The 17770-nt window shown below is 35.4% G+C and overlaps 1 protein-coding gene across 1 annotated transcript in view; it reads right to left on the reverse strand.

The window, feature by feature from the left end:
- Positions 1 to 17770, reverse strand: part of csmd3a (CUB and Sushi multiple domains 3a) — a 516772-nt gene that overhangs the window by 181838 nt on the left and 317164 nt on the right. The window contains exons 44-49 of the mRNA XM_073847643.1: positions 16909 to 17054; positions 11658 to 11738; positions 11260 to 11373; positions 8354 to 8542; positions 5808 to 5966; positions 2886 to 3074 (exon numbers count right to left, since the gene is read on the reverse strand). Of these exons, the coding sequence (XP_073703744.1) occupies positions 2886 to 3074; positions 5808 to 5966; positions 8354 to 8542; positions 11260 to 11373; positions 11658 to 11738; positions 16909 to 17054 (878 nt within the window). The remainder of the gene's footprint in view (positions 1 to 2885; positions 3075 to 5807; positions 5967 to 8353; positions 8543 to 11259; positions 11374 to 11657; positions 11739 to 16908; positions 17055 to 17770) is intronic.

Consider the following 17770-nt stretch of genomic DNA (forward strand, 5'->3'; position numbering starts at 1 on the left):
ACTGATCAGTGATGCTGGCATCTGACACAGCCTGTCTTTGAAACAACAATTCAATCTTAAGAACATTCATAATCAACACAGAATGCCACATCTGGTAAGAAACATATCAAATATTCTATTAATACATTTTTTTTTTAAAAACCTGCTAATGAATGTCAACAATAACAAAAATAGCTGAGAATATTAGTGTCTTTAGAAGAATAGTTAATCCATTGTTATTTACTAATTTACCCTTCTTAAATTTATACTTATTATATTGATATTGACTTTTATATTGTATAATGATCAGCTCGCTTATCTAGCAAGCACCAGTCCACTGTTTCTGAAACCTAAAAAATGGACTTCAAATATGTCAATTTATTTTCTTTCTTCAGCAGATTCTCCTTCTGGACTGTTTCCAAAATTATAACACAATGAGGTCCTGCTATCCTGAACTGTCTGCTCCTTCATTTTTCATAGTCTGCTCAAAATTCATATGCTTTCTCAGTAACCCATTTACCCTTTATTATTTTGTTTTGCTTTCTTTATTTGCATGTTATTTTCTAGGGGTGATTTATTTTTGATTTGAGTGAAGGTAATTGAACATGTCCCTTTGGGCTTTTTTCCTCGACAGCAGTTCTGCCTTAGCATATATGGGCCATTATTTTTCAAAAAAAAAAAAAAAAGATATGTATGCAAATGGTATAATATCCAAGGTACACATTTCTAGTAATTGTGCAGTTAATTCTCACATTGTATTTTCAGAAAGTTTTGGAATATTTGTCCTCCCCAAATTTGTCACTACCGAAACACAGTAATAATAATTTATTCAGAAGGGTTATATTGTCTTTTTTTTTACGTAAAGTTTCATAATTTACAAAGAAAATATAAAATAAAAGAGTCTCTTTTTTAAAATAATTTTATAAAAAAAATAAAGACACTTTTAAATATAACAATGAAAAAAAAAACTCTTTCAGTATCATTTTGATAAAATGAAATTTAGGGGTTAGCATTGGGGACAGCCAACTCCCAATTTAAAGTACCCAATAAATTATCATTTTATACAGTATGTCAGAAAAGTAAGTAAACCCCTCACATTTCAGCAACCATTATAGTAGTATTTTAGTATCTTCTCAAGGGACGATACTATAGAAATGAAACTTGGATATTTTTGGAGTAGTCAATGTGCAGCTTGTATAGCAGTATAGATTTATTGTCCCCTGAAAATAACTCAACATACAGCCATTATTGTCAAAATAGCTGGCAACAAAAGTGAGTTCGCCCTAAGTGACCTTGTCCAAAGTGTCAATATATTGTATTAGCACCATTGTTATCTGGCACTGCCTTAATCATCCTGGACATGGAATTGATCAGAGCTGCACAGATTGTTGCTGGGATCCTCTTCCACTCCTCACAGAGCTGCTAGACACATGGTGCTTCTCCACCTTACGCTTGAGGATGCCCCACAGGTGCTTAATAGGGTTCAGGTCTGGAGACATACTTGGCCACCCCTTCACCTTCACCTTCAGCTTCCTCAGCAAGGCAGTCGTCATCTTGGAGGTGTGTTTGGGGTCGTTATCATGTTGGAAAACTGCAGTTTGGCCTAGTTTCTGGAGGGAAGGCATCATGTTCTGCTTCAGAATGTACAATTCATTATAGAACTGCAGCTCCCCAGTACCAGCAGCACTCATGCAGCCCCAGACCAAGATGCTACCACCATCATGCTTAACTGTAGGCAAGACATAATTTTCTTGGTACTCCTCACCAGGGCATGGCCACACATGCTGGACACCATCTGAGTCAAACAAGTTTATCTTATAGTCTCATCAGACCACAGGACATGGTTCCAGTAATTCATGCTCTTGGACAGGTTGTCTTCAGCAAACTGTTTGCAGGCTTTCTTGTAAGCCAGCTTTAGATGAGGCTTCCTTCTGGGACGACGCCAATGCAAACCGACTTGTTGCAGTGTGCGGCGTATGGTCTGAGCACTGACACTGACCTTCTACTTCTGCAACCTTTAAAACCTCTATATTATCCTGGTCACTATAGTTTCACTCAGTTTCAGGGTGTTACTGAAGCTCTAATAGCCTTGGCCATCTTTGTGGTGAGTAACAATTCTAATTCTCAAATCCTCAGAGAGTTCTTTGCCATGAGATGCCATGTTGAACATCCAGTGGTCAGTATGAGAGAATTGTACCTAAAGCACCTAATTTTAACTGCTCTAATACAAGATACACATCTTTATATGGTCCTGTTAAGCAGACAAATACATTAACATGATGAATAGGACATGTGGCTTTGGTTAAACAACATACTCCTGTTATCACTTAGGGTGTACCCACTTTTGTTGCCAGCTATTTTAATAATAATGGCTGTATGTTGAGTTATTGTCAGAGGACAATAAATCTATATTGCTATACAAGCTGCACACTGACTACTCTACATATACATCCAAGTTTAATTTCTATAGTATTGTTCCTTGAGAAGATATACTAAAATTGCTGCTGAAATGTAAAGGGGTGTACTCACTTTTGTGAGATACTGTATATACTAAGCTTACTGATATTTTAAATATTATTGTGGGTTTCAACAGATAATAGAAGCATCTAAACATTGAAGGTCTGAATACTCAAATGCTTTTTAAATGCGTTTTTTGCTTGTGGGACAGCAGTTTGCACCAATTCTGTAGAATGGCCCATACACACATATATATAAAAAATGAATGTCCTTGATGGAGCACAAAAATGTTAAAAAGTGCAATACAGAGCTGTGAGTTTTGGCAGTGAAGGTTAAATCAAACAATACCAGAGCGCAAGTGATTGTCAGTTAAATTAGCCTTTGCAGTCAACTCAAGGAAATGCAATTCTTGTAAACTTGTAAAAAGAAAATAATAATAAAGACAACACCTTGACAAGCAGGCACAGATGAGTCCCAGGCCAGAAAACCGAGCTCAGTTCTCCTGCAGACAGCCATATTTTTCCCAATGAGCCTGTAGCCACGATCACAGGCCCAGCGGACGACACTGTTGGCATGGCCGCCCGTCTGGCTAACCACAAAACCGTGCTGCGGAGAGTCTGGGGTGCTGCAGTACATCGCTACAGATGATAACACGGATCATTAAACACTCAAACAATATTGACTCAACTCATCAGCATCATCTCAGATAAATAATTGACAACACTTCATGAGAATCATTAAAATCATTATTGTGTAATCATGACATTTTAAACAACTTCAATGTACACTGATTGTCCATTATCAGTACATAATTTAATATGTGTAATGGTACAAATGAACGTGTATAATTACAAAATACAAAAAATGCAAAAAAGTATTATTGAATCTAATAGTGCCTTCAAGTCTTGCAATGATCATATTTATAAATTACCACCAACGGAAAACTCTAAGCCTAGATATTTTCACACTGGTGGTGTGTGAATTAAAAAAAAAAATCAAGGTATTCTATACAGATTATTGTTGAGTTGAAAGGCATGTGCAACATAACTAAATTTCCCATCATTCTCTGTGTTAGCATGAGAATGAACAAATGCACTGACAACTCATCAAGTGCACAAATTTGCAATCTTTGCTTTGCTTTTTATTTTGTTGCTTTAGCAATAAAAACACATCCCGTGTCTGTCAGTGAAAATGAAATTGCACAAGGCATCTACAGTATTTTTTTCATAATTATGACTTCTGAATGTTTCACAGGAGGATCTGAAAGCAGCATATAGCTTCTTTCACACATCTTGTGTCTGCAGCACGTAAGCGCCACACAGTTATTTTATTACATCTTTTTCAATACAGTACAATAATGTGAGTGAACTACTTACCAATGTTTGAAAACATAGATTTGTGCTTCATGCACATCCCACATGCAGAGACAGGCACAAAACAGCACTTTCTATTCAATTCAGGTCTAACTGAAACCATGATTTGAGCAATCGTGACCCTGAGCTATATAAACTGAATTTAACATGAATATTTGGATAAAATGTGTTTTTAATTGTGACTAAAATACCTTTTTTTAAGTAAATACTGATATGTTTTAAATAGGGCTGTCAGTTTAACACGTTAACTACATTAATTAGTTATTAAAAAAACTCAACTCAAAACTCAAAAACCCACCCCCAATCCTGTACATCATATTATATTTCATACAGTTGACTGTTGACAAATATGATGCAGAACAACAACTCCATAAATGCAGCTATGCCTTAACATTTAAGATATTTGTGCAAAAAATGCCCCTGCATGTGTTTTGTTTCATATTCATATATATATCACAGGAAATCACACAGGCAGCAAGAGCAATATGACATGACTCAAGTGCTGATTTTGTCCCTATCTATCACAGGCTTAAATGTGACCCTGGACCACACAACCAGTCGTAAGGGTCAACTTTTTAAAAATTGATATTTATACATAATCTGAAAGCTGGAAAAATAAGGTTTTCATTGATGCATGGTTTATAGAATAGTACAATATTCGGCCGAGATACAACTATTTGAGAATCTGAAGGTGTCTAAATATCTAAATATTTAGAAAATCGCCAATAAAGTTGTCCAAATGAAGTTCTTAGCAATGCATATGACTAATGGAAAAATTAAGTTTGGATATATTTACGGTAGTATCTTCATGAAACTTTAAACAAATCAAATTGAATGAGTGAATGACTCATAAAGACATTTACCGTCACCTGCTGGCAGATTTAGTTTCTTATAAAAAAAATTAATAAATATAATAATAATGAAAAATATTAAAGGGATTGTTCACCCCAAATAAATAAATAAATTATGTCATCATTTACTCACCATCATGTCATTTTAAACATTTCTCTTGTGGAACATACAAGAAAGTACTTTGAAAACTGTTGGTAACAAAGCTATTTCTCAAGATTTTTCTCAAATGATCATCTTTTATGTTCCATAGTTTACGTTAGACCGTTGCAGCCTAAATGTTTGTGTGTAATAAATTGTATGTTGAATCAAATACATGTTTATGTCTAAAGCAACAGTTTGTAAAGTCTGCTTGATACTTCCTCATTTAACACAAAAATAGCTTTAAATTATCTTTTGTGGGTTTTTTCACATTTAAATTAATTTTTGCGATTAATGAGATCAATTAATCGACACATCATGAAATGAATTAGATTAATCGACTGACAGCCCTAGTTTTAGTGCATTTTCTGTTTATGTTTTCTGTATACATTTTCTTTAACAGCACTTTCTATTAAATTCAAGTCTGATTGAAAATAGGTGACTTAAGCAGTCCTCCTCATGTATAAGGAACTTAACCTGGATTTGCAATTTTGAATTGCAATTTATATATGTATAAGGGAATACTGATATGTGGTAAGGCAATGGGGTTATTTTCTGTATATGTTACACCACACATATCAAGTGAGCATTTTTATGCACATTTTGGGCATTTTATTCACATTTATTATTATATATTTATGCACTGTCCCAAAATTTGCATAAAATATGTGTGGGAGTTTAACACATACCAGTGTTTGCAGTTTTCCTTACATGCTGCACAAGCAGAATGTGTGAAACAGGCCTAACATGTGATGTCAAACACATTATTTAAGCACTGTAAAATTGCTTAATAATGTAATTACATTTAAGGCCTATAAAGTATTTTAGCAACTTCTTTCATTTACATTTCCTGACTCCAGTGTTGCATTACAAATACAGAAACGTTTGGACACAAACACATGGACAGATGGGACACGGACTTGGACGCACGCATAATGGGCAGGACAGACAAAAGGTCACGAGAGACACACATAGAACTGAAAGGAATTACCAATCGGGGATACATACTTTGATACTCACCCACGTAAGTGATACGAAAGCCCTTTTTGTTGGTGCCGTGATCAGACGACCAGCGGAGAAACAGCTGGTGACCCGTGGTAGTGATGTTAAAGGGCACGCTGAGATCTCCGCTCAACACAGCCAGGCTTTGACTGTAAATATTTGCCCCTGCAAAAATACACAATAAAAAAGTGAAAATTTCCAATGCAAATGAATCAGCAAATGTACAAGGATAGTCTGAAGTGAAGAAGTTTGCAATCAGCAAACTTAGGAGACCGAATGCAATTCAGAAATTAATGATGTCATTGCTGATGGTTTGATTTTGACATTCTAACAGTGTCAATGCAACTTTTTTGAAAATTTAAAGGAACAGTTCAAAACCCAAAAACTAAAATCGCTTGCACACCAGTGGATCCTCTGCAGTGAATGGGTGCCGTCAGAATGAGAGTCCAAACAGCTGGACAAAAACTTCTCAATCCATACCACTCCGGTCCATCAACTAACATCATGTGAAATGAAAAGCTGCATGTTTATAACAAACAAATTCAGCATTTTGGGAATGAACAAGTCCATCTTTTTTTGTTCACTCGCATCAAATTTCACCCAGTTGTTTAGAACAATTTTTTAGACACTTTTTTTGCTTGTAAATGGTGCTTGACCTGTGCATATTTCTCTTCTAATTCAGACGAGACAACTTTTTAACTGGGGAAAGCAGTATTATGGATGGAGGACTCGCAATTTTACAGAAAAGCAAATTAAAATTGTTCAAATGCCTTAATGATGGATTTGTCTTTTACAAACACACAGTTTGCCACTTCATACATTAATACAGTGCTTTGCATTTTTTTTTACATTTTGTTTTGTTGCAGCATTGTTAAACTGCTTTAAATTAGTTTTTCCCCACATCAATTTACACTCCATACACCATAATAATGACAAAGCAAAAACCAGATTTGCAAATTTTACAAATGTATTAAAAATAAAACACTGAAATAAGTACATTGCATAAGTACTCATACCCTTAACTCAGTACATAGTTGAAGCACCTTTACAGCCTCAAGTCTTTTTGGGTATGATGTGACAAGCTTTGCACATCTGCATTTGACAATTATCTGCCATTCTTTGCCTCACCTTTTCACCTCTCAAGCTCTGTCAGCTTGGATGGGGGCTGGCAGACATTTTCTAGAGTCCTAGTTGTTCCATTCATCTTCCATTATGGATAATGGAGGCTACATGTTTCTGTGAACCTTCAATGCAGCAGATTTTTTTCTGAACTCTTCCCTAGATCATTGCTTTAACGCAAGTCTGTCACTGAGCTCTACAGGCAGTTATCTTGGTTTTTGCTCTGATATGCATTTTCAGCTGTTAGACCTTTTCTGAGAGGTGTGTGCCTTTCTAAATCATACTCATTCAAATGAGTTTGCCACAGTTTAACTCCACTCGAAGTGTAGTAACATCTAGAAGCAATATGAATGCTCCGGAGCTAAATTTCGAGTGTCCCAGAAAAGGGTGTGAATACTTATGCAACGGGATCTTTTCAGTTTTTTATTTCTAATAAATTTGCAAAGTTGATACAAACCTGTTTTGTGCTTTGTCATTATGGTGTATTAGATGTAGATTGATGTGGAAAAAAAGGAATTTAAAGCAGTTTAACATAATGCTGCAACAAAACAAAAGGTGAAAAAAATGAATGAATGAATGAATACTTTTGCAAGGCACTGTAGATGACTGGAGTGGTGTGGATTACTTGTGGATTATTGTGATGTGTTTACCAGCTATTTGTCCTATTCTGACGGCACCCATTCACTGCAGAGCAAGTGATGCAATGCCAAATTTCAATCAAACACCAAACTCCTCTTCCTCAACAGCTCGAATGGCCTGAGGAAGTACATTTTCAGCAAATTTTCATTTCTGGGTGCACTATTATTCCTTTAACAAGAAGTTTCCATATGTGGCAATGAGCAAAGAAGATTTCTCAGATTAAATCCATCATGCGGAAATGTCCATCCGATGGGATTCAGCCGATTTACTTTTAGACACTGGGGAGAGAGCTCCAAAAATTGCTTTGCTGCAAAACATGAACAAAAATCTGGCCTGAGAGAAGGAAATTGGTATTACTTCTCACTTCCTATTCCACTGGGGCTCTGCAAATGCCATGGACATTAATGAGCATCCAATCAATGATGAGTAATAGGGTAATTTGCTGATTGCAAGCACTTAAGTAATTAGCGCTAATAACACTCTGAATGTATTTCGAATTGTCTTTGCCATTGCCTCGCTATCAAGAAATACTCAAATCTTTCCAGCATTTTGCATGTGTGCTAGTCCTAAATGAGTTTATTTGGGGGGGAACCATTCTCTCGTAATGGTCATGGGCCTAAAAAAGCAACTCCGTTATTTCTCAAACACATTCCCGAGGCTCCAAATTTCATTTCGGGTTTTCAAGAAAAGCGTCAGAGTTACGACAGGCCAGAGAATAATGACTGTAATATTCAGGGACACAGTTGCACGGGCTGTCAGATGATGCCTGAATATGAGGAATAATTCAAACCCACCATCAAAGATCTCCAGAATATCAAACTCTTTCTCCGTCTGGAAGAGTTCAAAGTGCAGCGTTATGTTGTAGCCCTTCTCCACGTTGATCATCCAGGAGCACATCTGAAGGTTGGGGTAGCTGTCAGGATAACCTGGACTCAAGATTACGCCCGTCGAGTCGAACAGAACCTCATTGTCAGGGCATTGCACTGGGAAGAAACCAAAGAAGCTTGTGTTAAATAGTGTAAAAACCAACACAATGGCTATGGCTGTGGTGACAAAATTACATCATAGTATGTTGGTTCTTGCATGTTTCGTGACACTTTCAAAGTAAAACGTCCATTGAGTGGCACTAAAACAGGGTTTTGTTTTTTATGGCGACACAAACTGGCAACATTTTACATTGTTTGTAGCATGTACAACACACCGCCTACACTAAATCTGACCTTAAACCTAAGCAATATTGTTAGCAAACATGAAGCTCAAGCAACCGTGACATTTTCACATGCTTCTACAAGTCTTTTATTGTGTGTTTCACAAATCTTGTACCAGGTGCAGTGCTTTACCAGGTGTGCTACTGAGCAAGTTAACTACATCTGAAAAGCCACATATGGAGCTGGTTATTTGATGCAAACATCAAAATGTATTAGTTTACATATTATGCACTATTGTAAATGTGTTTTGAGGTCATAACATAGTATTGTGCAAGGAACTGTATGCAAAAAATTGGGTGAAAAGGAGTAAAAGTTGTTTTATTATTATAAATGTTCATTTTAGCTGGAACCAGCAGTGAATTATATGTAATGGAAAGTTTTTGAGTTTTGCAAAAATGCAGGTAGGCAAAACCAGCTTTAGAAAATAAATCAAGTGCACATATAGAATAAACTGATTGCATGACATTGTCACAATGTTCTCTATGCTTATGCAATTCCCTAAAGAGACCATTTTTCACTTTATCATCATTTCATTTCAAAATTTGTCCCCCTGAAGAGCACTTATCATGGCAACCTTATAATCAAGGTTTCTTGCCTCATAATTTACTTTTACCCAACATGATGAGAACTGACAAGAATCCCGTGATGTGCAGCAATTTGCCTATTCTCACTAAAAGTAAAATGTGACATGACTCAATCGCAGTCAATCAGAACATTTTGTGTTTGATAAACCATTATGTAAAGTATAATTTTGAACCAATGTGCAAAGCTACTTAACAGCTGTTAAGAACATAAAATAAAATGGGCAAATTCGATTCAAATTGGCCACAGGAAGCTGAATAGGGATTTAAGTTACAATGACAGGAAGAGGAAATATTGCAATAAAAAAAAGGTTCACCCTGGTTATTTATTAAATATGATTAAACATAAAAACAAAATGTTTCTATTTTAAAAAATAAACAAACATTTTTAAAAATCTATTTAAACATTTAACTGCAAGTCTGTTTGCTACCTTAATTCATATTCTGCTGTAATATTAAAATCATTCATTCTAAATGTAATTAATATGCTAAAACTGTAATAATTTCCTCTATTTATTAAATGGTAAATACTAAAATGAAATATTATACAAATGGCAGAACAGAAAGTATATTTTATACAGTTTTTTTAGTAGAAAAAGACAATGTATTTTAATTTCAATGTAATATTAAACTAAATTTAAATGCTAGCCTGGGTTTCCCCATCCTGCCTTGCGCAGCACGATTTTATTCACGCTTCTAGTCTAGTCCGGAAACCATGGACCTAATTTTCACCTAAGATAGGGAACCAATCACAGAACGGGGAGGGAGCAGCAAGACGATGACGCCTTCTATGCGACTCACCGAAGCAGTTTGTTACTATGGATCCAGCATGGCAGCAGCCGCGAAGTTATCTTTCGTGTCTACACCGGACGCGACAAATGACATTAGAACCTATTATGCTGTCTACACTGGATGCGGCGAGACATGGCAAATCCCGACAGTAATCTGCTGCCGCGTTCTATTTATGACGTGCTCACACAAAAGTTTAAATGATTTGCAACGGTTGCCTTGTCGCGTCCAGTGTAGACAGACTTTAGCTGTTGCGGCGCGGCAACTGTCGCGTCCGGTGTAGACACGGTGTAGTGTTCGTAGTAGTTTAGAACGCAAGTTTATTTTGAAAAAAGAGCAACTTTTGGCGTTCGCTCTACCTACGTCATCCGGTATAATTGAAACGATTGGCTATGATGAACTACGCACAGGCGCATTTGATAGACATTCGTATCGCCCAATAAACGGCTCTGGACATTCGTAAACCACGCCTCAAATACGAGAAAATGAACATGTGGTTCCCAGACCACGAATCATGACGAAGTCATAACGTGGTCTGGCGTTAGCCAGGCTATTTAAATGCAATAATGTGGTTAATTTGCTAAAAACTGTAATAATTATGGTAAATACTAATAAATGCTAAAAGTGATATCGCCAGAACAGGAAAACGGCTGAATGGATTTCAAAACGGTAAAACTCAACTTATTAACTCGGGGGGAGTTGGAGAATGAGCCTATTTCCAAAAAAAGTGGAGTGTTCCTTTAAAAACACAAGCTGTTTCTCGATTATAAGACTGTATTTGCACGAATTTGACAAACAGTCGCAGGCAAATTAATCTTTAGTGACAAGGCAGCACTGGCCCGATCCTGTCTACTGTCTCGAGCGTCTCGCACGCTGGCATCGGGCAGTCCTTATTGTCGAGCCCTGTGTTTACATATGTTCTCAGGCACTCAGAGTTGCGAGTGTTACTTCAAGACATGAAGAATCACGCTGTTTGATATTAAGTTTTAAACACAATGACTCACAATGCTGTAATCCGGAACGAGCCTAACAACCGGCGGCAGAGCTAACGACGTGAGACATAAAAACAGGAAAAGCAGGGACACAAATAAGACAGCGTGCTGGATGTGCTGCCAAACTAACCTTGGCAGACCGGAGGAGGACCATCCATCTGCAGTCGCTCGCCCAACCTACAGGTCAAGATCTCGCTCCCGAGCAGCGTGAAGCCCGGCAGGCAGCGGTACCTGATGATGTCTCCTGTTGAGTAATTACACACACAGATCTTTGGTTTTCTGCTACAGCTAGCGCTCAACAACACATTAGCTAATTAAGACCTGACCGCTTACACGCTTGTGACAGTAATGATGACAAATGCAGAACGTCGGGTGTTATTTTCCCTGCAGAAAGGGGCATTTTCTTTCACATTAAATAAGAAACGCTGCATTGCGAAGGTGGGCACCTTGGGAGCGTCTCTTTAATGAGGGTTCGACGCGTGATAAATCTATGCAAACAGATGATCATCAAATGTTCGTCAGCCTTACCAATTTCAAATTCATCATCTTCAGCCAGGATCTCTGCGTTGGCGACACGTGGGGGAGGCTGACAGACACGAAGTTGGTAAGCTGCGAAGGGAACGAGACGAGGGAGAAACGTGATGTTTAGCTGCTGGTTAAGTGATAACGCTTTGAATACAACCCACACAATTACATCTTAAATCATCACACCTGTCACCGGAGTTTTTCCAAACGTACAACAAAATTATGCGCCGCCGTCGCAAAGTGTGAATCATAATCACGGGTCATAGCATCGGCCTCGCCAACACTGATTATGTGTTATGATTATAATGATGTCTAATTGCGAGTTTCTAAAAGAGGATCGTATACATTAAGAACCTTCTTTTGCTGGTATGTTTTGATAATAGTTACAACTGTGATGTATGATCATTTGAAGACATAATATGTTGAGCAGAACATTGTCGTACGCCCTCACTAAGACATATAATTCAGTTAAGAACGGTTTATGTGAACTACATTGTTGTTTGGTAATCTATATGTTCAGGAATTTAAAAAAATATATATAATATCTTATTTGCATATACAAAATAAGATTTGACTTTTTTAATGTATCAATTAATTTGCTAATAACTGTCATTATTAATTGTCAACACTATTTTTGGCCCTGGACCACAAAACCAGTCATAAGTAGCACGGATATATTTGAAGCAATAGCCAAAAATACATTGTATGGGTCAAAATGATACATTTTTCTTTTATGCCATCATTGGGATATTTAGTAAAATTCATGTTCCATGAAGATATTTTGTAAATTTCCTATAGTAAATATATCAAAACTTAATTTTTGATTAGTAATATGCACTGCTAAGAACCTAATTTGAACACCTTTAAAGATCATTTTTTTTGGACCCTCAGATTTTAGGTTTTCAAATATTATCCTAACAAACCATACATCAGTCGAAAGCTTATTTATTCAACTTTCAGAAGATGTATACATCTCAATTTCATAAAATTGACCCTTATGACTGGTTTTGTGGTCTAGGGTCACATATACACTGCCGCTCAAAAGTTTGGGACCAGTAAGATTTTAAATGCTTTTCAAAGGAGACTTCTTTGCTCATCAAGGCTGCATTATTTGATTAAAAATACAGAAAAAAAAAATATTGTCAAGTGTTAATGCAATTTAAATGGTGTTTTTTTTTTATTTATTTTAATATACTTTAAAATATAATTTTTTCCTGTGATGCAAAGCATTTTCAGCATCATTACGCCAACATATTAAAATGATTTTTGAAGGATCATGTGATAATTTAGTGTCACATGATCCTTTAAAAATCATTCTAATATGCTGATTTATTATCAGTGTTGGAAACAGTACATATTTTTTTTAAATCGGTAATACTTTTTTCAGGATTGTTTGATAAATAAAACATTTAAAAGAACAGCATTTATTTAAAAAAAAGTATATATATATATATATATATATATATATATATATATAAAACTTTTGTAACAGTTAACACCTTGGTTAAAGTTTGAGGTCAGAAAAATTATTTCATTCTCTCTTTGAAAAAAACGAATAATTTTATTCAGCAAGATGCGTTAAATTAATAGAAAATGATAGTAAACTTTTAAACTTTATTCATCAAAGAATCATGTATCATTAATCATATAAAGTATCATTAATATTAAGCAGCACAACTGTTTCCAACATTGATAATAAAAGTAATAAATCAGTACTACAATGATTTCTGAAGGATCATGTGACACTGAAGACTGGAGTAATGGCTGATGAATATTCAGCTTTGCATAACAGAAATAAATTATATTTTAAAGTATATTAAAATACGTTATTTAGAATTGCAATACTATTTCATAATATTACTTTTTTCTGTATTTTTCATTCAATAAATAATAAGGTAACACTTTACAATAAGGTTCATTAGTTAAACATTAGTTAATGTACTAACTAACATGAACTAACCATGAGCAATACATTTATTACTGTATTTACTAATCGTCATTAACGTTAGTTAACGAAAATACAGTTGCTCATTGTTTGTTCATGTTAGTTCACACTGCATTAACTAATGTTAACAAGATTTTAATACCATATTAGTAAATGTTGAAATTAACATTAACAAAGATTAATAAATGCTGTATAAGTGCAGTACATTATTAGTTCATGTTAACTAATGTGGTTAACTAATGTTAACTAATGAACCTTATTGTAAAGTGTTACCAATAAAACTTTAGAGACATTAAAATATTAGCAAAATGGCAGTATGGAAAATATATGTTTATATTTCATGAAGAAATTATAGTAATAATATAAAATGAATCCTAAATATTAATTAATACACAGTTAAGGTGCTAATAACAATAATAATAATAATAATAATTTAATGTAATATTAAAATTTTACATTTTCAATGTTCAAATAAAAAGTAATATTTCTCTGGATTTATGGTGGTAAATATTATATAAAATTATTAGTAAAATTGCAGCATAGAAATATATTTTAAATGTATATGATGATGATTAATACATAGTGTTAAGATGCTGGTTAAGAGGTTAAAAATAATAATAATAAAAATGTGCTTTTATTGTAATATTAACTTTTTAATGTAATCATTTTAAACAATTTGATAATTAAAGTAAATTACTGTTGTTATTAATGTTACATACTATATATAAAATATTAGGAAAATGGCAGAAAGGAAAATATACTTTTGCATTTTCTTAAGAAAATAATGCTTGTTTATACACCCTGCTGATTATTAAATTATTCATTTTACATTTTAAATTGCTAATATTTAGCTGTAATGATTCATGTAATTGTAAATATTACACATAAATCATTAGAATAAAGGCAGAAAGTTTTTTTTATACATTTTTTGAACAAATGCAAAGAACACAGAGTTAACAGTTTGTTTAAATGAGTTTAATGACCTTTTTATGAATGTAAGATCTAGCAAATGCTCTCAGTATTGTAACATCATCAAGATTCACCACCTACCAAACAGCTTAATGACCTCTGTATTGTTAGACGCCGTCACCGACAAACAAAAACACATTTCATTTAGAATTCATCATCGGGGGAAACAGGAACACTCAGAAACACTCTGAGCGCAGAACAACTCAGCTGTTACTACGCTAACACATTAAAGGCAATTTCAAAGCGGAGAATGGGCATTTTGGCAGCTCTGGGACCACGACTATCTTATTTTATTATCTTTTAAAATTCTAATCAGCTTTGTGCTTTGCAGCACTTGACATAACTTCCTTACGCCGTATCGGTTTATTGGTGATCTTCAAAAGCATCAGCAGAAAATATGCTAACGCAGATATTAATGCCCTTTATTGAATAACGGCCTCCCATCACAATTGCAAAAGAGATCAGAGAAAACCGACGGGGTTCAAAAGTCACCCGTCGTAGTTACAGATACTATTTCCCCTGTTAAAAGCAGTTCCATAACCTAATGATCCATCTACACTGATAGAATTGCAAAGTATCACACAAAAAGATTAATGCAACTAGACATTTTAAAGCAGCATTGCATGTATCTTTAGTAAATAAAAGGCTATTTCATAATTGCAATTCGCTCCGTGAACTAAATCCAAGGTTGTGGACAGTTGAGGTCAAAAGTTACATACACCTTGCAGAATTTGCAAAATGTTAAGTATTTTACCAAAATAAGAGAGATCATACAAAATGCATGTTATTTTTATTTAGTACTGACCTGAATGACCCACAGCTGTGTTTTTTTGTTTAGTGATAGATGTTCACCATGCCATTGTTTGTTTAGAACAGTTAAACTGCCTGCTGTTCTTCAGAAAAATCCTTCAGGTCCCACAAATTCTTTGTTTACTCAGCATTTTTGTGTATTTGAACCGTTCCAACAATGACTGTATGATTTAAGATCCATCTTTTCACACTGAGGACAACTGAGGGACTCATATGCAACTATTAAAGAAGATTCAAATGCTCACTGATGCTTCAGAAGGAAACAATGCAAGACCCAGGGGTGAAAACTTTTGAACAGAATTTTTCTTATTTTGCCTAAATATCATAATTTTTCCCTTTAGTACTGCCCTTCAGAAGCTACAGGAGATACTTGCATGTTTCCCAGAAGACAAAATAAGTTACATTTAAGCAGATTTTCAAATTCCAAAAGTTTTCACCCCCGGCTCTTAATGCATGATTTTTCCTTCTGAAGCATCAATGAGCGTTTGAACCTTCTGTAATAGTTGCATATGAGTTCCTCAGTTGTCCTCAGTGTGAAAAGATAGATCTCAAAACCATACAGTCATCGTTGGAAACGGTTCAAATACACAAAAATGCTGAAAAAAACTAAGAATTTGTGGGACCTGAGGAACTTTTCTGAAGAACAGTGTGCGGTTTAACTGTTCAGGACAAACAAGAGACTCATAAACAACTATCACTAAACAAAAAAAAAAAACTAAACACAGCTGTAAATCATTTTGGTAACAACACAGTATTGAGAATCAAGTGTATGTAAAGTTTTGAATGGGGTCATTTTTATAAATTCAACTATTATTTTCTCTTGTGGACTATAAGTAAATGTCTTTTAAATATCTCATTATTTTGCTAAAATAACGACCATTTTGAAGATTCTGCAACTTGTATTTCAATCTAAATCAAAAACCATTGACAAAATTGAAGCCATTTCTAAATAAAACTTGAGTATTGCATGCAAAATGCTAAACTCAAATCAGTTTTTGAGTCTCCATATGAAGACTGCATCTGTTTGTATGATGCATACTACGTAGAGCATTTCAAATCATCACTTATGAGGTTCCATAACAGCTAGGATGCTGCCTTAGAAGCCCAATGCATATGTTTTTCCACACCTGCTCATTCAGAAATGGCTGTTATTACGGATGATGGAAGTTCCCAAACACATTATAGCGGCATCGAAATGTGGCAGCTGCAATAATCGAAGCCATTTTCTCAAGAAACAAGTAATACAATTTCTAGCCCTTGCGGTAAAACAAAAAACAAGGGGCGAAAAAGGAGCAACGTGACACGCTAAATAGGCGTTCGAAGGCATGTGAACCAGAAGGTTCCTAATGCAATTTCATGGCACAATTTGGGTTGAATGTATGTACGTTCACGGCTCTCCTCAGCGTACGTACGGCATAAGTAACACGCTCTGTGGGTGTGAGGGAATAAGCCAGGATAATCGAGCTGACAATAAACAACTATAAGCGAACTAAGCCATCGTGAATGAAAACGGCGGAAGATTCTGCTCACCATGGTAACGCAGAACAAAGAATCCGCTGGTGCTGAAGTCGCTGTGGAACTTGAGCAGGATGTGATTGGACGTGCTGGAAACGGCCTCCTGAGGCGAGCTGCCGCTGAATTGACCGATCTGTGGGGATGTTTGGTCAGGGCCGTCCCTAAGGGAGACAATAGATCTGTTCAAACCCAGATATAAGGCATTAAAAACCTTCTCTGACTTCTTCTGTCTGATATAATACTCCGTGGCTCTCCATAAGTCGCTCTCCCACGTCTGGCGGGTGCGTGTCGGGGATCTTATAGAGGATGTTTATGAAAACAGGATAGCAGACGGCTCTTCTCTGCAGTCGTGCTACAAAACTCTGAATAAAGTGTCTGAATGGTGACTTGTACGGTCAACGTAAAGCATTCAACATGACCTTGGTTCTCAGTCAGGTAAAAGTCTGTAACAACATAGTTATTTTTTTTAATTAGCAAAACTTTTATATAACTCTTTTCGTAATAATGTCTAGTTTAAACGGTGCAGCAAGTAATGGTTTGTATTGTGGTTATGCAAAACATTTTTCTAGATAATGAAAGTCCGTTCATCATAATTATTAGAAATTTCTCAGTAATATTATGGATTTGACTGCACTAAAACTATCGGATGAGTACAAAACTTGAACTGAATTGAGGTGGATAATGATTCTATTGTCTTCTATAGAAACGCTCTGTAGCTTTGTTTAATGTATCATATTTGATACATTTTGCAACACCAACACTGCTATTGAACTTAATTGAGCTGAATAACAACAGGTGACCGTTTTTTTTTTTTTTTTAAACAAAGCTAACTTCATTTGAGGGTCATGAGCCAAAAGTAAATGTGGCATTATATATG

Source organism: Garra rufa, chromosome 9 (genome assembly GCF_049309525.1).
Source record: "Garra rufa chromosome 9, GarRuf1.0, whole genome shotgun sequence".
Taxonomy (NCBI): Eukaryota; Metazoa; Chordata; class Actinopteri; order Cypriniformes; family Cyprinidae; genus Garra; species Garra rufa.